Here is a 21,209-nt window from a genome sequence, read left to right on the forward strand (position 1 = left end):
AAAGAGTTGGATTAGGGGTCCAGAGTCAGGGGAGAGGTGTGGAGTCTACTGAGACAGACAGAGTTTCCTGATAGCCCACAACACTCTGCAGTCTGAGGCCTCCGGGAAGTGGCCTGTTGAACCAGGACAATCTTGTGACTATGAGTGAGGATGAAATTAACAGCCTTTAGGGTCTGAGGGTATCCTAGGGGATCTATGGGAGTTTAGGGGGGGTCACTGGATGTCTTTGGAATCTTCTGGCAGCCATGAGGCTAGATTGTGGAAATCTGGGGAAGGGGTGGTATCTCTGGTGATACCTGTGGGGGCTGCATCTGCAGGTCTTAAAGGTGATATGCTTTGTAGGCATCTGGTGAGATCTGGGTGGTAGGCTGGAGTTGGGGGGATTATATAGCCCCTGTATACCCCAAGGGGGTAGAAGACAATGGGTGTGTTTGCTAGACCCTAGGACCCAGGAGGAGCCCTTGTTCTGCTGTTCCTAGTGAGGCCTAAGCTTCTGGGAGTTGGGAAAATACCCCTTATTGGCAAGTGTTAGCAAACCTACTCAAGCGAGCTTCCAAAATTGGGCAAGTGGGTGGGAGAATGGGGGGTTTAAGGTGACTGGCCCACTCACAGCCCCTTGACATAGTCCCAGACATGGACATACTGTGTTATCACGGGCAAGTCACAGCTCAGGCCTGAGAAACTCACAGCAAAACCACACACAAGACCTCCAGCCACACAACATACTTGGGCTTAAACATGAGGGGCTACTTTGCTCACTGTTTGGAACATACAATGTACAGGCCCCTCACCTAATGCACAAGACAGACAGGGGGTGGTGGGGGACAGAGGGACCCCACCCTGGATGCTTAGCCCCAACCAGCCCAGCAGAAACCTTCACAGCCTTCATGCCTGCCTCCCCACCCATGAAGGGCACACCACTTCACTTCTTGGCTAGGTTTCCTGAGTAGGGCCTTGGTGGCTCCAGGGTTCAGTGACTTCTAACTCTGGAGCCATGACCTGTGACCCTGTGGTTTGGTGGTCTCTGATCTTGGGGTTCAGACACCTGAATCTGGCTTCAGCATCATCAAGGCTTCCAGAGTGTTCCACAGATTGTCCACATAGCAAAGATGTCTTGGGAAGAGCAATCACCATCTCCAGGTTCCCAGGGAACCCTCAGGTGGAGGCAGGACTGGACTGCGCCTGAGGTGTAGACCTCGGGTTTTTGAGAGATAGCTATGGGAAGCCAGAATTTGGCTTAGCATGAATGGGACCTGTGTGACACAACCATCCACAAGGGATGCTTCTGGAGCTGACTGTCCCCAAGCTGGCCACTCATCTGGATGTTGTCAAGGACCCACCAAGGTGACCTTGAAGAGCCCTGAGGTTGGGACTTCATTCCTTATGGCAAAGGGAGGGGAAGGTGAGAATCTCCAAGCGCCATGCCACTGAATACAGGTGCCTCCACGCTTCCGGTCTCACATCTACACACCAGCAGCCTGGCAAGTGAAAGCTGGTCCTGGGGCCTGCCACAAGCTCCTGCCCCATTCCCTGCTGGCTCTCCTCCCTCTGGGACTTCACCAAAGATTGTCCCTGGAACCCTGGCACCTAGACTCCCAAACCCATTAGCCTTCAAGCTGAGTCAGCATGCGGGCCTGCTGGTCCAGCGCTGGGGCTGGGGCTATTTCAGGCCACTTGGCCTGCCCCAGAGGGCAAACAGATTCTCTAGGACCCTGGGGACAAACCTGCCAGGCAGTCACCTCCCACCCCCAGCAATCCTTTGATCCTTCACCCGCTTCAAGGAGGTGTTTCTTGAGTATCCCCACAGTTTATTTTTTTTCTTTTTAACAGAAGATTCCCAAACTAGAGTGTCCCCCCAGTTTAGAGTCCTTCTGGGGGAGTGACTTAGGGTTCACCTTGCTGTATTTAGCCGATCCTTTGAACTTCTTGGAGGCCTTGAAAAAGGAATGCAGCCTGAATGAACTCTTTAGAAACCCCCAGCCCTGCCCAGGAGGACTGGACAAAAAACATTTGTGTCGATGGGTGGAATGGGGGCAGAGAGGCACCCGGGGCCACTGTAGGAAGTTCCTCAGGGTTAGAGGCAGCACTGGTAGGAGGGGACCACCGGGGCAGCCTGGCATCCTTGATCCCTGCCCATTCCCTGCCCCAGTGAACCAAGAAACCAGGCAGCGAGGTTCTGGGGGCTGCTTTTATGGGGACAACCTGACAGAGGGCATGGTCCGTACAAAACCGGGAACAATACATACATATATATATTATATACAGAGACGCGGTCCTCCGGATGGCTGGGCAGGGGTGGCCACTGGCCCAAGCAGCCAGCAGCAGTCCCGCCCACCCAGTTCCGCCCCCTCCATCTGCCGGGGTGAAGTGCATGGGCCCAAGACTGAGACGGCCAGCTCCTTCAGGGGATGGGGGCACATCTGGGGGTAGGAAGGGGTGGGGACAAGAAATACTGATAGAAGTCACGGTCTATTTACAGGGGACAAGAAGCCAAAACGGATGGGATGGGTGGTCTGTTTTTAAAAAATGAACAAAAACCCAGATTTGGGGCAGAGGCATGAAGTGGCAAAAGGAGATGGATTCTGAAAGGGGAGGGGACCTGGGGGGGGGCCTCACCTCCCTTGGTCCAAGCCCCAATTTGGGGTTAAAGTGGGGAAACAAAGTCGATTTCACTTAGAAGGCAGGCTGCCAGCAGGGCAGCCCTGGTCTCCAAAAAGATGAGCAGTAGTAAAATTTTGCCCTCCAGTCAAAACATTGGAAAAATAGTGGGGTGTGGGGGTGGGGTGAGGCTGACTCCCTTCGATATCAGTACAAGGCTTCCAGGCATCGCCCTGGGCTGGGCAGGCAGAGCAGAACAGGATCGGCCCTGGTTCTCCAGCGAGAAATGGTCCCCTTGCCTAAGGCCAGGGTCTCTGTAGCCAGGTCCCCTAAGCTGACCTCCTCTCCTCCCTGGCATTCCCAGCCTTGACCAGGAAACCTGGACCCAAGAGGCCACACAACAGTTCCAGGGGGAGGTTATGGCTATTTGGCACCTGGGAGAGGGGAGGCACAAGGAGAAATTGAGGGCAGCTGCCCCAGGAAATGGGGAGCTAGGGACCAGGTATCCTGAACTCTCCCTTCTTCCTACTCTCACTCCCCTGTTCCCGAAGCAAACAGGAGAAATCAGCGCAGGGCCAGGGCCAGGCCCAGCCTCCGGACTCTAGGGGGGACTCTATCCCTCCCAGGACAGGGAAAGGGGATGGGGGAGGTGTTGAGGCAACCCCCCACCCCCAAGGCAGGAGGGTCAGAATGCAACAGAGACAGCACAATGATGGGGGAGAGGGAAGGGCCGAGAAGGTAGAATCTCAAGTCAAGAGGCCCAGGGGCCACCCAGATGCCCCATGGGCAGGGAGCAGCCTCCAGTTGGCGAGATGCTGGGAGAGCCCCAGCCCCGTTCCAGTCCAGAGACAAAAGCTGGAGTGTGAAAAGTCTGGCAGTTTGATCTGCAGGTGCTCGTGTCCTCCTACCACCAGGCCAGCCCTCGGCAGCCCTCAGCCTCTATGCCTCAGCCCCATGGGGCAAGAAAAGAGCCACCCTTCCAGCCACCTCTGTCTGCCCAGGCCATCTTAAGGGGGCCTGTGATATGAGCCCTCTGGTCCCTGAAGCTGGGGGAGGTGGGGTGGAGGGGTGGGAGGAGTCGGGGCACCTGTCCCCAGGCTGGTGGGGGAGGGGTGGGGTGTTGAGGACAGGGGAGGGAGGACAATGGGAGGGGGTTAATTATTGTCCAGTCAAGGAATGATTCCTGTTAAGTAGAATTGGAATTTCTCAGTGTTTGCAAGTTTCCTTCCAGTTCTGAGATCTGAAAACAAAGGAGGGTAGGGAGTCAGGATGGGCACCAGGCATGACCCCAGCTCCCCACCACCACCGCTGTGAGGACATGGCATCCCCTCCCTCCAGGACCCACAGGGTAGGGGCTTCGGTGCTGTTCCCTCTACTGGGCCCTGCCTACAGGGCACCCAGGCCCACCTTGTCCAGGAGCTTGTCCATCTCCTCCTTTCTGGCCAGCTCCGATTCCTCCAGAACCCGACGCTGTGCCGTCTCCTTTTTCAGGAACTCAATCTCCCTGGGCATAGGCAGGGGACAGATGGCAGGTAAGGGTGTGTGGTCTGGCTTCCACCCAGGGCGACCCAGGTTCTCAGCTCTACCCAGGCAGCTCTGCCCCTCCCTGTTCTCAGGTCAGGAGGCTCCAGGTTTTCCCAAAGCCTTTGGGGCCTGGCTCTGATGTCTGGTTATCCCGGGCCCAGTGTCCCCACCATGGGGCCCTCCAAATTCTGTGCTCCTTGCCTCCCTACTCAGCTGAAGGGGTGGGGAGGGGCTGCTCCCAAAAGGCTCTCAATGCTGCCTGGGCCCAGGCCGACCAGCCCCCAGACACGTACTTCTGCTGGTAGTCCTTGATGAGGCGCTTGGCCTTGCTGTACTTGCGCTCCAGGGCCTGGTACTGCGCCTGGGTCTCCCGCAGGTGCTCATCCACAGCCTGGCACAGGCTCTGGGCCTCGCCCCAGTAGCCTTCCAGTTTCTCCATGCGCTCCTTGTTCTCCTCCACACTCTGCTCCAACTGGGCCTTCTCTACCCGCCAGCGCCCCTTCTCCTGTTCCAGGCTCTGCAGCTGAGAGAGGACGGCCCGGCCCTGGGTTGGGGGGAGGCCAGCAGAAGCCAAAGAGCACCCCCATCCCGGCACTGGGGCCAGAGTCTCCAGCAGACTCCTACAGTTGTGAAGTCCACTTCACCCCAACTACTGACCTCTTTGGCTGAGGCTGAGAACCGAAATCCAGAGAGGAAAGTAGAGCTCAGCCTCAGAGCTCCCACCAGACTCCCTGTCACTGCACCCCACTCACAGGGAGACCAGAGGCTTCGGTTAGTCACTAACTACTCTGGCTTGGGGCAATGCAAATAATGTTCCAAGCCTCCGTTATCCCATCTATAAAATGGGAGTGATATGTGCCTCCCAAGCTCACAAAAGCTACCGTGATACAGTAGATACGAAGTGATACAGTAGATACAAAGTGAAAGGGCAGATGGGGGTCACCAATGCTCTCTGTACCCTCTCTGCAGCCCCGGCCCTGCTCACCAGTCTCTGCTCTTGTGGCATCCTGAACAATCCTGCTTCCTCTCCCAGCTTCCAGGCGACCCCAGTGCTGACCTCCAGTCCCCCACAGCTCAGTCCTGGATCCTCTGTTCTCTACTCACTGCCCTGGGGCACTGGCCCATCTCCCACACCACCTCGGTGCATTCGGAGCTGCAAATCCCAAATCCCAGCCCACCCTTGTTCCCATTCTAGCTTTAGCTTCCAGCTCCTCCCAGGTACCATGCCCCAAACCAGACCCCCCAGCTGCACAAACCTATGCCTCCTTTCCTGACTTGCTCTGTGAAAAGGCGCCACAACCTCACAGCCATCCTGGTACTCAGTCTCAGTCCCCTGCCTGCTAATGTTTGCTGTAAACGTTGCTTGCTCTCTGTCCCCCAGCCACACAGACCTTCCTGTAGATCCTCAGACTTGCCACAGGGCCTTTGCGTGTGCTGTCCCCTCTGCCTGGAATGTCCCCCATGTACCCTCCTGCTTGCCTAGTCATTTCCCACTAACTCACCCTTCAGCCCTCTGCTCAGTGTGTCACTTCTCCAGAGAAGTCCCCACAGCTCCCTCCAACAGCACAGCCCTACCCCCACTACCACCCAAATCAGCTTCCTCCTGTTTTAGGAGCTCAGTAAGCCTGTCCCCTCCTACAGAGCCCCATGCCACTGTGACGACAGTCACTGGTTTGCAGATGCACAAGAACCATGATCAACTCTGGCTCTGCCTATCATGGTGACGGGAACAGTACTGGGCATCTAGAAGGTACCCAGCAGATGTTTATAAGTGGAATGCATGAACAGACCTTTGATGTGCCCCTTCCCCTCATACTCTGTATACACCCCAGGGGCATGGCCTGTCATTCTGACCCCGGAAATGGAGCGCTAACCCACCCTTCCTTTCCAGGCCTGGCCAACCCCTGCCAGGATACTGTCTAGGCCCCTAACCAGTTTGCCTGCCTCTCAGCCCCGCCCACTCTCATGATTTCAAAACAATCTCAATGGCCACAGAGCCCCATGCTATCTACAGGGCCAAGGCTAGAATCCTTAGAGGGGAGGCAGGACACTGCAAGCCAAGGCCCACCCTGGCAGTCCAGCCCTGCCTCCACCTCTGCCCAGCAGGCATGCTGCCACGTCCTGGCTGGCCTCCTCCCAAAGCCAGCCTCCAAGCTCCATGGAGCTCCTCTCCCTGCCAGGAATGGCCCTGCTTCTGCCCCAGCCATCCAAAGCCCACCCTCCTCTCCTGCATACCCCCATGTGGTGGGTACAAAGATCCCACAGATCTGTTTCTCCCCACCATGGCAGAAACCCCATAGGTACTGGGACTCCTATAGTCCAGGTCCCATGCAGACATTTCATATGAAGCCTGGGCCAGGCACAGTGGCTCATGCCTGTAATCCTAGCACTTTGGGAGGCCAAGGTGGGAGGACCACCTGAGGTCAGGAGTTCGAGACTAGCCTGGCCAACATGGTGAAATCCCGTCTCTACTAAAAGTACAAAAATTAGCCAGGTGTGGTGATGCACACCTGTGAGCTCAGCTACTTGGGAGGTTGAGGAAGGAGAATTGCTTGAACCCGGGAGGTGGAGGTTGCAGTGAGCCGAGATCATGCCACTGCACTCCAGCCTCAAAAAAAAAAAAAAAAATGAGGTCTGTATATCCACATGCCTGTGAGGGTGCTGGTACCCCACATGCTTATGTAAGCATCTGTGCATGGTATGTGTGTGTGTGTGTCATGCATCTTCATCTGATTGTGTCAGCATCAGCATCCCTGTTACTTGCCCAGGTGAGAATGTGCATGTCCCGTGACACTCTTCCTAGACCAGGCAGTCTGAGCGATGGCTATGCCTATTTGTTTCAGAGCAGATGGGGGCAGAGTGGGTCTGCGTATCCAGGCTGATAGCCCTGAGTGTAATGTCACGTGAAACACGGGTCCACTGTCTCTGTGGCTGTATCTGTGTAGAGTGGGTGTCTCTATGTGTCTGGGTGAGGGGTCTGTGGGTACTATGTGTCAGTGTGTGTATTTCTGGGTGGTCTGTATTTATCAATGGGCCTATATATAGCAGACACGTGGGACAGTACAAACATAGAGACATCTAGAGCAGAACTGGCATGCTTTGGTATCACAGCTAGTATGCTGACTTTTCTTCTCTTGCGGCAGGGTCTCATTCTGTCTCAGGCTGGAGTGGAGTGCAGTGACACAATCATGGCTCACTACAGCCTTGACTTACCCTGGCTCAAGTGATCGTTTCACTTCAGCCATCTGAGTAGCTGGGATCACGGGTGTGCGCTACTACACCTGGCTAATTTTTGGATTGTCTGTAGAGATAGTTTTTTGCCATGTTGCAGGCTGGCCTCTAATGCCTAGGCTCTGCCTTGGCCTCCCAAAGTGCTGAGATTACAGGCATGAGCCACTGAGCCCAGCCTACTTTGACTTTTTATTGAGCACCTATTATGTCAGACATTGTGCTAAAGATTTGACATGTATTATCTCATTTAATCCTACAATGACCCTGTGGTGTTGGTTATATTATGACCCCACTTTATGGATGAGGAGGCTGAGGCACAGACACCTGCCAGTGTTTGTTACAAATGTCCCCGAGTGAAGGTGGAGCATATGGATCCAGAGCCTGAGCTCTTAATATGTCTTCTTGCTTCAGAGCAGCCTGTTCTGTGGGCGCCTGTGCCCAAGTGTCAGCATGTGCAGGTGTGAGGGTGGGGGCCCCTGCTAAACACACGAATGCACGCACGCACACAAATGCACGTGCACATGCACCCTCACCTTTCTTTTCAGCTGCTGGATCTCTGCCTCGGTGACCGCATGCTTGATCTGGAGCTGTTGGGCAGAGGGGCAGGCATTCAGCTCCAGTTGGGTGAGGCAGGGAGCGCTGAGGGCAGGAGACCGGCCTGCCTTTCCCTCCACCACTCCAGGGAGCCCCTCTTCCCACCTCCTTGAACTTGTGCACCAGCTTCTCGGGCTCCATGTCCACAGGGGACAACGCGTCCTCGTTCTCTGCGAGCTCAAACACCTCAATGGCCATCTCGCCACCTGGGAATGTGGGGCTCAGCTCCTCATCCTCATCGGTGGCATACTCTCCCGTCTGCAAAGGGAGACCGGAGGCTGTGGGCCCTCCCCACCCAGCTGCCCTCAGCCCTGATGACCAGGGCTGGGACCAGTCTGCCCATGCCAGACAGAGGGCTCCCCAGGGATGTGGTTCGTTCCTCCTGCTTCAGTCTAGGGCTGCACCAGAGACACAGTTTATGTCTTCCCAAACATCCTGGGTGGCCCCTGATGGCAGAGGGAGTTCACCATCAGCCTGTACTGTCTTTCCCCTTCCGGATCTATCTTCCTCTTCAGATCTGGTCCCCCAAGGCTAGGGGCTATGCTCTCTCCTCAGACTGGGGGCTCTATGAGGGGACTGTTGATTCCTTGTCCGACCTCTGAAGAGTGACTGCAGGAGAGGGAATGGCACTGCGGGCTTTTTACCAGGGCAGAGGAAGCAGTAGAGGCAGATGACTGTAAGGCTTCATCTAGCCACGAGGGGGCGACCACGAGGCCAGCCAGGCAGGGACTCCCTACCTCCTCGTCATCCTCCCCATACTGGGCGTATCTCTGCTCCATCATCTCCCGCTGCCATCGCTCCTGCTCCAAAGTCTGCTGAATTAGCTGGGCCACTTCGCTCTGCTCTCCTGGCCGCTCCCGGCCAATCATAAACCTGCAGGGGCACTGGCATCATCCACTGTCTCTGTCCTCAGCCGGGTAATGCCACCATCCTCCCTGCTGGTGCTCCCCTCTCCAAACTCAGGCCCTCCCAGGGGAGGAGAGATGAGAGGGTTGAGTCTGAAGGCTGCCGTGTTAATAATGAATGGGGGAATGGGGGCCCTCATCAGATTTCCTTCCCAAGGGAGGCAGGAAGGCCCACTCATCCCTCTGGCCAGTGTTGCAGGAGGGAGAATGTCAGCCCACCTCTAGGCTGGGCTGCAGGGGACATGCGCTCAGGAGGCTCTTCCCCAGCCATGTGGGAGAAAATCAGGCAGGGAAAGGTGAAGATGACCCTCCCAGCAGGGATGGGCTGCGGAGGTGTGTCTTGGGTATGCTCCAAGCCCCTGAGCTTCAGGAAGGGGCGGGATGATGGCAACTGGAGATTAGGATGGAGAGGAAACAGTGGAACTTCCAGGCAGCAGCCCCTCCTCCCGGTGGCCACCCACATCCTGTTTCTCTCCACCACCCTTTCCTGGGGGTAGTGCCCCTCTTGCAGGGGGGCAGGGAGTGATCTCTGAATGTTAAGCCAGAGGTGGAGTGGACACAGGGAGCTTCTGATCCAGCCCCTTTGGTTACAGGCCTGGGGAGGAGTCTTCCCAGGATGACATGGGGCTGGTCAGGAGGGAAGGATGAGGTCCCAATGAGGGGACCCTAATGTGGCTGGCATTCACCCTGGACATCCTGGTTCTTCAATCAGTGAGTTGGGGCCAGGCAGGGGGAAAAAGAATAAGCCCTGGAGGACAGTTTGGAGGGGTGGTGGACAATGGGCCATGAAGCCTGCGTGCTGGTGGGCAGCACTGGCCAGTGAGAAGGCAGGGGGGAGGCGAGGGACCCAGGCACAGCAGCTCTTGCAGCCAAGGAGTCAGCGGAGCCTCTGTGAGCTGGGCCACCAGAACCTTAACTGGCTGTAGGCAGGAGACTGGAGTTCCTGGACAAGGACCTCCTGCCCACTCCCACGCCCCACCCCCCTGGGCTCTCACCGCACTCGGCCCTTGGTGTTCCGGAGCACGGATGCCGCAAAGCTCTGGGTCACTCCCACCAGACTCGTTCCATCCACCTCCACCAGGAGGTCGTTCACCTGGATCCTAAGGGAGTGACATTGGTTAAGGGGTCGCAAGGGGAACCGTGGAGTGGGGGTACAGGTAGCCTCCTCCCACCAGAAACTCCAGGCTCCCCAGCCTGGGTACATAGTGAGAACTCATCTCTACAAACAATTAAAAAGAAAAAGTTAGCTGGGCATGGTGGCGTGTGCCTGTAGTCCCAGTTACTTGGGAGGATGAGGTGGGAGGATCACTTGAGCCAGGGAGATCAAGGCTACAGTGAGCTGTGTTCGAGCCACTGCACTTCAGCCTAGGCAACAGAGTGAGATCCTGTCTCCAAAAAAAAAGAAAACAACAAAAAACCTCACAGAGACTTTGTCACCACAGGGACCTAGTACTTTGTCTGCTTGCACAAAATTCATGAGGCCAGAGGATTAGGTATCAGCCAGGACCCCTGTGTGGGCAGTGAGAGCCAGGCAAGCAAAGCAGATACAGGCGTCCGAGACCAGGAGAGGCGACAATCACACCTCCTGTGACAATCACACTCTTGTGCCCTCCTCCATCATACTCCATCAAGTGGTGTGACATTCTCAGAGTTTGTCTCTGCCATGCACACTGGCCAGGAGTCCCACAGCACACAAGTGACATGCCACCCTCTTACGTGTACATTTCTGCATAGAACCGAGTGCACAGATGTCCTCCCAAGTGGAGACTGAACGGCATACTCTCGAGTTCACACACTGCCCCAGACACCTGATACAGGTGCACCTCCCAACACACACCAGCTGTGTCCCCTGAAGCCCTTGTTCTTCACACAAGGGGAGGTTCAGGCCGGCCTGCTGAGGGAGATGGAGGAGGGTGGGCCCCTCAGCCACCTCCCACCTCCACTTCACCTCCCTGGGAGTGCCAGGCCTTCTCTCAGGACTCCCACTCAGAAATGCAGAGATGGAGGAAATGGCCTATTGTCCATAGCTCGCGCCAACACACCCGACTCCCAGGTGGGCATGAGTGAGTGGACATGGCCACACATGTGCGCTCACTCCTTAGCTAACCCACAGGCAACAACGGGAAAGGCTCTGGAAGTTCACTTCAGGAGGTGAACGGGTAAATGAAAGGGCAGGGATTGCCACCCATTCTGTTCCCTGCCCCTCTCCAGGCCACCCAGGCTACAACAGGTAGAAGCCCCTTGTCAGGGCAGCCCCATCCCTAGCGACAAGATCCCAAAGTCACCCAGCTGCACAAGGACACCTACTCACCTCTATCACACAGAGGGGGTCTGGGTTTGGAGGTACCTCCACAAGGGATCCCCAATGTCAACCTCTAACTCACAGCCACCCTGGGGGGATGCCCTACAGCGTTTCCTACTGCCCCTCCCCACACCCTGCCATACACAGCTAACAGAGGGGTCCTTGGCTGGCACACAGCTCCAGGATGCCCTCCCCGAACCTTCTCTCCACAGAACACCCCCTGCAAGCACAGACGCTCGACCTAGGCACGCACACTCACATGCTCAAAGACAGCCTGTCTCCAGAGCCACCGCCACCAGTGTCCAGTCACAGCCTCCTGGCCCTGCTCTCTATGCCCCAGCCACACCCGCCTGCTCTTGGCTCCACTGCCTGGAACCTCGGCACTCACTCCCTCAGCATAGCTAACTCCTGCACAGCTTTACCTCTCAGCTCCAGCATCGATTCCTCCAGGAAGCCTTCCCTGATACCCAGAGAGGTCAATCTCTCCTGTTGTATTCCTTCATAGCAGCCTGCGTTTCCCTCCAATTCACCACTGTTTTGGTGTGTGTCCACTATGTCTACCTCACACTACATTGCACACTTCTCCAGGGCCAGGCCCTTACCACTGACTCCCCAGGGCCCAGCACCAGCCCAGCATTATCAGAGACTCAGTGTTTGCTAAGCCAAAAAAAAAAAAAAAAAAAAACCTCAAATATACTCCAGGCATATAGGCTCCATGCCTCTGTTCTCCCTGCCAAGGTCCAAATCATACTCCAAACCAGGACACACAACACCTGCCTACAGCTCCCATCATCATCAGCCCCTCCTGGAGAATGCAAGCTCCCTGAGGGCTGGGGGGCTGACCGTGGTGCTCTCGGGGGTCGTATTTCTGGGGCCTGGAATAGCACCTGGCACGGCAGTGCTCCTGAACATCTCAGCTGCATACACAGCACAGAAGATTCCCAGGGAATGCCCGCCCCAGCCCCTGCTCAGTGGCCCACCCCACCGAGGATGGCTGGTCGGGGAGGGAAAAAGGGTTGGGGAGCGTGGGGAGGATGGGGCGGTACCTGCCATCCCGATGGGCCGCACCGCCCTCCGTCACTGTCTTGACGAAGATGCCCAGCTTCTCCAGGCCCATGTCCGCCCCGGCCCCCATGCCGATGATGCTGATGCCCAGGCCCTCGGAGTCTGTGGAACAGGGTGGTGAGATGGGAGGGCTTACAGAGGACAGGCGAGAGGCTTTCCACCCCAAATTCCAGGGCACAGCCCCGCCATTAGGAAGCAGTCCCCATTAGGGACTGTCCCATAACTGAAGAAGGGGAATGGTCTGTCCACCTTCTTTGCCAAGGCCACTAGGATGGTTCCTGAGCCACTCCCTGCCCTTGTCCCTTCCAGAGAACCAGTAGGCAGCAGTGTTTGCCAAGGGTGGCACGGGCAGGTAAGACTTGTCTATGCAGATGAGGGGGTGTGGCTGGCCATCCCCATCCTAGCCACACCCCCTCATCTGCATATTACAACAGTCTTACCTGCCCGTGCCACCCTTGGCAAACACTGCTGCCCACTGGTTAACAGGAAGAAGACCAAAGGCTCAGGGCTGAGTCTGGTCTTCTCCCTCAACCTGTCTCATCTGTACTCGCAGCAAAGACCTCCAGATTTTCTCTCCCCTCAGGTCCATTCCCCTATCCATACCTGCCCCTGCCTATGAGTGGGCCTCTGATGTCCAAACTCATGACCTTCCCCCACAAACACGCCCTCATGGGGGATGGCACCACCACCTGCTGCCTGCCAGGCCTGGGAGACACCTGGATTCCTCCCTCCCCCTCATAGCCTCCGCCTGAGCCAAACAACCCCCAGATCCTGTGGATTCTCCCCCGCCCCTGGGATCTTTCCAGTCCACCCACACCAGCTCTGCCATCTTCCTGTCCATGCCACAGTCGTCTTTCTCCATCCACTCGTGACCCCTTCCCTACATGACAGCCTGGCGTGGTCTTTCTAGACCTTTCCTGTGACTCGAAATGGCTCCCAATCCATCTTAGCAACAAGACCACGTGGTCTGCAAGGCCTCATCTGCATGCCCTTCTTCCCCTCCCAGTGAAAATGCAGCCAAGCCTCTTTCCTGCCTACTCCCCTAACTCCTCCTACCAGAGTGCCACTCAAGCCTCACTTCCCTGGGGAATGCCCCCAAACCCAGGGAGGTTAGGTCACCTGTTAAATGATTTATAGCAGCCCCTCTCTTCCCTCTCCAGCCCCTACTCCAGCACCTAAGGGTGAGGTTAGATGTGACTGTGCCTTCCATATCTGCCTCCCCCATCCATCTCCCCAGGAGCCCATCACTGTGTCCCCAGCACAGAGTCCAGGACCCAGCACACAGTACCCTACAGAGAGCTGTGTCCCCTGAAGCCCTTGTTCTTCACACAAGGGGAGATTCAGGCCGGCCTGCTGAGGGAGATGGAGGAGGGTGGGCCCCTCAGCCACCTCCCTCCTCCACTTCACCTCCCTGGGAGCGCCAGGCCTTCTCTCAGGACCCAGCACACAGTACCCTACAGAGACCTGTGTTAACTGAATGTACAAATGTGGTCCCATGTGGTGGGGTGTGACTTGGCCTGGGTTGGAGTCCCTGTGTGGCGCTAGGTGCTGACAGGGGAGGAGCAGGGAAGTCACCAAGGTCCTGAGTCAGAGGGAGAGGCCCAGCAAGTCTATAGACACCCCTGAGGGCACAGGGCAGGAGTTGGAGCTGGAGATGAAACCCGGGTCAACCCTGCTGTGTCCAGGTGGCCTGGCCCCCGGGCCTCTCACCCTTCTCCAGCTCCACAGGGAACAGCTCCAGCCTCTCCACCCGCTTCTCCAGCTCGTACTCAGCAGAGGCCGCCATGGGATCCACATCCTCGTTGCGACGATCGTAGTCCTCATTGGAGTAGGTGCTGAACACCTGGGGAGGGAGGCAACTGGTCAGAGAGGCCGGCAAGAGGGCAAGGGCAGAACTGGCGCGGGGAGGCCAAGAAGGTAGGCCGAGCTACCACCCAACGTCCCGCTCCCCTCCTTTGGCTACACAGCCCTGAGATGAGGCCTCGCCCAGCCCCCAGAAACCCCAGCTCTGAGCAAAGACTCTTCTAGTTCTGGAGCCCAGGGTCAAGACAGAAAGGGACCCGGCCTTGGCCGACTGGCACTGCTATTCTCTCTGCAGCTCCAACCACCGTGAGCATGGTCTGCCATAAGCACACAAGGGGAATCCTGGAGAAACGTCCAACTCAGGAACCCAGAAACCCAGAGAGAGGGAAAGTGACAGATAGGACCCAGAGAGCCAGACAGGCGAGAGGGGACACAAAGACAGACACAGAGAGGAAGGAACAGGCTGAGCAGAAGAGGGGAAGAGGAGGAGGGGAGAGAGGATGGAGAAGATGCTGGAGGATGCCAGATGGGGAGAGAAGGGGGAGCGGGTGTGAGACAGCAGAGGGGGAGGGGAGCAGGAGGGGTGGCAGGGGAGAGGCACCCAGGACTGGCTCTGACTTGCTGCTCAAGTGGATGTTGGGGCAGGGGAGGGAAGCAGGAAGGACCACCTCTAGCCCTGTGGAGAAAAGGCAGGCTCTCCACCCCCAGGAGCCCCTCGGGTGGCAAGAGTGGGGAAAAGCTAGGCCCTGAGGCCTTCCCTGCACACCCAGGCCGGACTCCCTCCACTGCCGAAGCTCTCTGAGTTACGCCCCCTGTCCCCATGTGCTAGGGGGCCAGGAGAGACCAAGGAGCCAGAGTAGAGGGCAGCCTCTGAAACTGCCCACAGCAAACCCAGGCGACATGGGGGCTGAGGCCAGCCCTGCCTTGGCATCTCCTGTACCCGTCTGCTGTCTCTCCTGTGTCTCTCAGCAAAAAGGGGAATTCCTCAGCTCTGACCCTCCCGGAAGAACAGATGTGGGGCTGAGCTCTGTGAGAATGCCTAATTCTGGGCCCAGGCAGGGGTGCCCCCCATGGGAGGTTAATGAGCACCATTTGGGGTACCATGACATGCTCCAGCTTCATTGCCTGCAGTGACAGCTTGGCACCACTTGGAGCCTGGGGGGGGGGCAGGGAGGGGTGGGGAACAGCTCTATCAGATGGCTGAGTCTGAGCCCTGAGGAGCCAGACTGGGGTCCCATCTCCCCCAGGGGCCTCTGCCAGGGCCCTGTCTCTTCCAGGAGCAGGCCCTGTGGGCACCCTGGTGGGCAGCAGCACTCCTGTGTCCTTGCCTTTGTCTGGGCTTGCTCCGTGTCATCCCCACCCCCTACCAGAGAGGCTCACTGCCACTGTGGGAGAGAGGAGGGTGCTCATAGTGCTAAAAGCTTAGGTGGGAGGGACCCCTCTGGTCACTTAGCTCAGTGCCCTCAATTTCACAGCATCAGAGACTCTGGCTCCAGCCCTTAAAGCTCATCTGTCCATTGCACCCCTTAGAGAAACAGGCTGCCCACCCTGCACACAGTTCGGGGCACTAGGCTCACTGCCCAAGGTCACAAGGGTTAGACTGTGGCCAGGCAGGATGAGACTGCACCCAGCTGGGCCCCGGTGGGTGGGTCACCGGTGACTGCCCCCACTTCACACATACCCCAGGCCCGGGGACAGTGCTGGGGTGAGCCTGGGCTCAGCAGTGGGATTTGGCCCACTTTGCACTGGGGTTCCCTGACTCTCACCCTCTGCTCTAGGATACAGGGTCCCCTCATCCTTTGGTCTCTACAGTCTCCTGGGTCAACCAAACCCCTCCCTGACACACAGGGACACACACACCCACTGTGACCTCCAGAACACACCCTCACAGCCTGTCCTGGGCTGCACCCTCCCCTCTTCTCTCAGCCTATCAAATCCTGTTCCCTTTCTGGCCCTGCCCCCTTAAGGAATCCCAGGCCTGGGCTCAGAGGCCAGACCACCCCTACCACTCCTAGCAGAGTGCCCTAAGTGCAGTTCCACCTCCCTGGGGCCGCCAATCTGGAATTGGGTTCTCTGCCCTCAGCAGAGGCCTCCACCTCCAGAAGGGCAACAATTGGGTCATCCTTGGGGCCCGGGACCCTGGACTTGGCATCAAGGCAGGAGCAAGAAGAAAAAGTGGGGCCCCGTGCCAGGGTAGGAGGGAGGAAATCCCCAGTGAGGCTGAAAGTCAGCCACGCTGGGCCCGCCACACACCCTGGCTCTCACACAGGGCGGGCCAGCTCCAGAGTCATCAGGGAGCCGGGAAGCACTGCTCCAAATCATGTGCTATTTTTTACCAAAAAATCAGGGTAAGGCGTCAAATATAGACAGTCAGGGGCCCAGACCAAACTCCATCTCTGAGGGCACCAGGCTGCTCGCAGAATTAGTTGGGGGGGGTTCCAGACTCCTTCAGAGTCCCAAGGAACACTACCGTCCCCCATTCCCTCCAGAACCCCACTGCCTTCAGGAGGGAAGAGGGGTGGGGAGAGGATCCCCAGGTCCCAGCCCAGGGGAGGGGCTGGCCTGGGAGAGGAAGCGCAGCCACTCACTTTAAACCTTCCCGGCCTCTTGCTGGGGTGGGAGGTGGGAGAGGGGCAGAGGCTGATATTCTGGGTGAGTGAGAGGAAACTTGGGCACCTTCAGAGTCCAGGAGTTGTTATGGAAATGACAAGCAAATAGATGGTGGTTTGGCTGCGGAATGGTAAAGGCCAGGCAGGGTCCAGGCCAAGGAGAGTCCAGGGGCCTGGACACTTCCATGGGGCGGACCTGGGGCAGGGCGCAGCTGCGCCTGGGGCGGTGAGAAAGAGCCATGCAGGCTGAATGTGTCCGCCAAGAGTGGAGAGTGGTGGGAAGTGGGGGGAGGGGTGGCCTGGGGTTTTTTTATTTCCCCCAGGAGATGTCCCCTCACCATTAGCACTGTTCTGAGGATCTCAAAGCTCTGGCACAACTCACAAACCAACCACCAATAGTGACAGTAGGATGAGACCCCCCCCAAAAGGGGCAGCTCCCACCCCTCTTTCCGGGCTCCCAGAGAATGTGGCAAGAACCCTCGGGGCCTGCCAAGGCCATGGGAGTCTGTCCTATTGAGCAGCCAAGAGCACAGGCATGCCCACTACTGCCAGTCACCCAGGGGCATCCCAGCCCCACCCCCTCCACCATGCCTGCAGAAGGCCTCTCCCCCATCAAGGGCCACACAAAGTGCCCCTCCCTGTGCAACCAGGACCGGGCAGCCGTCCCGCAGGGACCCCCAGGGAGCACCGCGCCAGCCAGTCACATGGCCACAGACCAGCTCACCCTCACGGTCTGCTTCCCTCTTTCACTTCTGCAAAGTTGGGGTGGGGGTACAAACAGAATGGAGGAAGGGCTGCCGTCCCCTGCAGTTTTGTTTTGAGAAGTTCCTGGCTTTCCCCTTTCTCACCCCATCCAGCTCCCATAAATAGGGGGAAAGCACTCTTGACCCCTCTCTCCGCAGTGGAGGGCAAATGTCTCTCCTGAAGACACACACACCCCTTCACACTACCCAAGCTCCAGCCTCTGACAGCCTCTGGAGGAAGGAATGTCTGGACTAGGAAGGGAAAGCAGGTGTCCCAGGACCTGCGTGGGGCAGGGCGGGTTCCGCGGAGCGTCGGGGCGGGGCAGCAGGCGGAGGAACCTGAGGGCAGGTCAGGGCAGGCCACCCCCCTCGCACACCTGAAAATCCCTCTCTGACAAACAGCTGGAACTCCCCCACGCCCCCCCCCCCGAGGGTGGGAACTTCTGGTAAGGGGGCTGGGTGGCAGGGGCTGACTCAGCCTGCCAAACCCGGCTGGCTGGCGAGCCGGGGGCGGCCGCGTGCACGTGGCAGGGGCGGTGCGGGGGCGGGGAGGGGGGCTCACTTACTTGGATGGGCGCCGTGCTGAAATGGATCTTCCGGCTCGGGGCCGGGTCCTCCTCCTCCGAGAGCCCCGGGATCTCCACGCACCCCGACTCGGGCTCGTAGGGGGGCTCCCCATCCTCCTCGTCTTCTTCGTCGTCCTCCTCCAGGGCACTGCCCCCAGAGTCCTCCCCGAGCCCACTGTAGGCGCTCACGTCCACCAAGTCTGCCTCCGAGAAGTCCTCCTTCTTGGATTCATCTACCTCCTCGGGGGCCACGTCCGGGGCCCGGCCACTGCCCACCCCCCTCTCTGGCGGCGCTACCACCGCCGCCGCCTCCTTCTCCGGGGCCGCTTGGGCCTTTGGCTCTTCGGGCGCAGGGCTGGCTGCGGTTGCCACGGTGCTGCCATTCTCCAGGGCCGCGTGGACCGTCACCTCGGCCTGGATCACCTCCCCGGGCGCCGACTCGGCTTCCGACTCCCCGCTCTCCTCCACCTCCACCGGCTTAATCTTGCGCACCTCCCGGGGCTTGGGGGGCGGCCGGGCGGGGGCCACTCGGTGCTGCGGGGGCTGCTGCCCTGCGGGACAGCGCTCCTTCTCGGCTGGCGCATCCCCCGACGGGGCGGGCGGCGGTGGCTGGAACACCCGGGACCGCTTGCTGACCAGCTTCGAGTTGACCTGGGGCGCCCCTACGGCCCTGGGGAGCCCGGGCCCGCGGTGGAGGCCGGTCCTCGAGTCGGCCTTCTCGAAGACGGCGCTGAGCTGGCTGACCGTCGGGGACACGGCGTCGGCGTCCAGCTTGTCCAGCGCCTCGGTGCTGCCGTTGAAGCGCACCACCACGTCCAGCTTCCGGTCCTGCAGGCCGGCGCGCTCCTGTCTCAGCAGCCGCCGCGCCACGGCCTCCTTGTCGCCGCCTGCGGCCGCCGGGGCGCTCCGTTCGAACAGCTTCCGCGTCTCCTGCAGCCGGGACGGCGGGTGCGGCGGCGGCGCTGGCTGCGCGGAGGGCGCGGGCTTGGAGTCGAAGCGGCTCACGCGCTCCGACACGCTGGTGCCCAGCTTCAGCAGGGCGCTGTGGTCCACGTTCTCGTTCAGGCTGCTGGCCCGCGGCAGCGACAGGCGCACGCCGCGCTCGGACGCCCGCGGGGCCTCGGCCAGGCCCGCGCCGCCGCCCGCCTCGCCCGAGGGCCCCGCCGTCGTGCCCATCTGCAGGAACATACTTTTGATGCGGTGGACGTTGGAGCCATATTTCTTGTGGTGGGCCCCCTTGGGTGCCTCGTCGGGCCCGGGCGCGTCGGGAGGCTTCAGTGCCTGGATGCCCGCCTCGTAGGCGCTGCGGTGCGGGGAGGCGCTCCGGAGAGGACCCCCGGGCCCCCGCGGCTCCGTCTTCATCATGGTGGGGGGAGCCGGGTTCGCATCCCCCCGCTCCCCGCTCCCCCCCTTCAACAGGCGGCTGGCCAAGTCGGGACCACCGCCCCCTCCCCCCGATAAAAGAAACCCCAGGAGGCCTTTTTTAGGGTCCCCCCAAAACCAAGCTGCCAAAAACAGTTAATCCCGCTTTTTTAAAAAAAGAAAAAAAAAAATCTCCAAGCGCCCTGTGTGTGGGTCGCCTCCCCCAATCAAGCTGCCAAAGACAGCCAGCCCCGCTTCGAAAGCCCGAGCGGCCTGGTACGGTCGCCCCCACCCAAATTAGCAAAGCGGTGGCTGGGGCCGGTGGGAGCGCGCGTCCTGCCCGCGAAGCAGCCGCGGCGTCGCCGGCTCACATCGTCCGAGGCGGTGTCAGCGGGGCTGGCAGCCCGGGCGTTCCCCAGTCCGGCCGGAGGCCTCGGCTCTCGGGGGGCCCGGCACCCCGGCGCCCATGGCTGCTCTGCCGGCCCGGGCCGCTCCGCCGCCGCGCCTCCCTCCCTCCCTCCCTCCCCCCCGTGCCCCGAGCCTCGGTCTTTCTCTGGCTCTGCCCGAGCGGCTGCTGCCGGAGACCGAGCGGCTGCCCTTCTCGCCGCCGCCGCTGGGGGACTGGCACCTCTGGGTCCTAAAGGGATCGGATTTCCGGGGCCGGAGCCTGTGAGCCCTCCCCTTCCCCTCCACCCGAACGGATCCCCTCCCCTCCCCAGCCCTCGCCGAGAGCCTTCCGCTGCCCCCAGACCTTGGCCAGCCCTCTTCAACCCTTCCATCACAACCTCTGACTGCGGCTTATCACAGCCCACAGAACCGCACCCCCAATGAAATATTAGGGGGAAGGCAGTACATCCACGATGGTCTCAGTGTGAGGGGTGGGGGTGTGTGGGGAGGGGCAGAGGTGGGTCCTCGGAGCTGGCTCTTCGGTGTGCTTCAAGGCTTTAGCATCAGAATCGCTGGGCACTTGGTAAAAATACAGATTTCTGGGCTCTCCCTCGAAGCTTGTGAAGGAGAATCTCACAGGCTGAACCCAGGAATCTGCATTTTAATACTTCACTATCGGGAATCTTGGGCACTCTCGGAGATGTGAAACCTTGGCTCAGCGTAGCTGACCTTTCGATGCAGGGGGGAGGAGTGGTGAAGAAAGGAGGTGGACCCCGTCACCCAAGTAGCGGGGGATCCCCAAAACTGTCCTTTAGAAATCTGAAGCGGATGTCCTGTCGCCTGTCTGCTCTACACCCCAGGTTGGAAGAGAGCGGGTAGAACCCCAGTCTTCAGGCTCCTACCCTGGCACTCCTGCCTCTCAAACCGGAAGGAAGGGTTTTGGAGCGGGAATTCTAGAGGCCTGGGGCCAAAGTTTCCCCAGTGAGAACTCTAACTTGGGTCTCTGATTTAAAGGATCCTGGCCACTGGGTTCTGGTGGGGCGGGGGTGGGGGGTGGGGAGGGTGACAGTGATGTACACATCCCCTGTCCTGGCAGCCCAGAAAGCTGTTTGATGATCTCTGCACCCCCCGCCTACACAGCTAGGGAGCTGGGGCTGCGTGGGCCCTGGGTGTCAGGGTCCACCCTCTGGACAGCTCCAGGTGCGCTGCTTCAGTCCACACATCCCAGCAACTGGCGAACACAATGGGCCCTAGGACCCAGAGAACAACTCAGGCACAAAGCCTCCCCCCACTCCCAGCTGCTTCCTGCATCTCAGGCCTTTCTGCGGCCTCTGCCTCCTCCCCCGCCCTCTTCCCCTCCATCCTCTTCCTCCTTTTCCCAATCTCCCACTCTCTCCCCACTGGCCTGGAAGGGCGGGTAAAGGGAGCCCTCCTACCACTCCACTGCAGGGGTGTGTGTGGGTTTTGTGGGATATTAATGCGTTACCATGTGCAAAAGAGCTTAGAGTACAGCGTGGGGG

The 21,209-nt window shown here is 59.1% G+C and overlaps 1 protein-coding gene across 2 annotated transcripts; it reads right to left on the bottom strand.

The window, feature by feature from the left end:
• Window positions 1-1,787: 1,787 nt before the first annotated feature.
• Window positions 1,788-19,802, bottom strand: PPP1R9B (protein phosphatase 1 regulatory subunit 9B). Of its 2 annotated transcripts, XM_032279961.1 has the most exons (10): window positions 17,941-19,800; window positions 13,930-14,062; window positions 12,201-12,321; window positions 9,848-9,952; window positions 8,685-8,820; window positions 8,053-8,205; window positions 7,887-7,940; window positions 4,416-4,645; window positions 4,006-4,102; window positions 1,788-3,838 (listed from the first exon to the last, which is right to left on the bottom strand). In XM_032279961.1, exons 1-10 carry the CDS (start codon window positions 19,303-19,305, stop codon window positions 3,785-3,787), a joined length of 2,448 nt encoding a protein of 815 aa, XP_032135852.1. In that variant the 5' UTR covers window positions 19,306-19,800; the 3' UTR covers window positions 1,788-3,784. The 2 variants fall into 2 exon arrangements, with proteins under 2 accessions (XP_032135852.1, XP_032135853.1); XM_032279962.1 differs by lacking the exon at window positions 9,848-9,952 and having other exon boundaries at window positions 17,941-19,802.
• Between the last annotated feature and the right edge of the window lie 1,407 nt (window positions 19,803-21,209).

Source organism: Sapajus apella, unplaced genomic scaffold, assembly GCF_009761245.1.
Source record: "Sapajus apella isolate SASKATOON/1434 unplaced genomic scaffold, GSC_monkey_1.0 scaffold12, whole genome shotgun sequence".
Lineage (NCBI taxonomy): Eukaryota > Metazoa > Chordata > Mammalia > Primates > Cebidae > Sapajus > Sapajus apella.

Bases quoted from the DNA above. Each gene is read 5' to 3' on its own strand.
- PPP1R9B (XM_032279961.1), bottom strand. From the start codon at position 19,305: ATGATGAAGACGGAGCCGCGGGGGCCCGGGGGTCCTCTCCGGAGCGCC. The intron at 9,953-12,200 runs GTACCGCCCCAT...TCACTCCCTTAG, and splicing joins GCGGCCCATCGGGATGGCAG to GATCCAGGTGAACGACCTCC. The intron at 3,839-4,005 runs GTGGGCCTGGGT...CTTTGTTTTCAG, and splicing joins TGGACAAGCTCCTGGACAAG to ATCTCAGAACTGGAAGGAAA.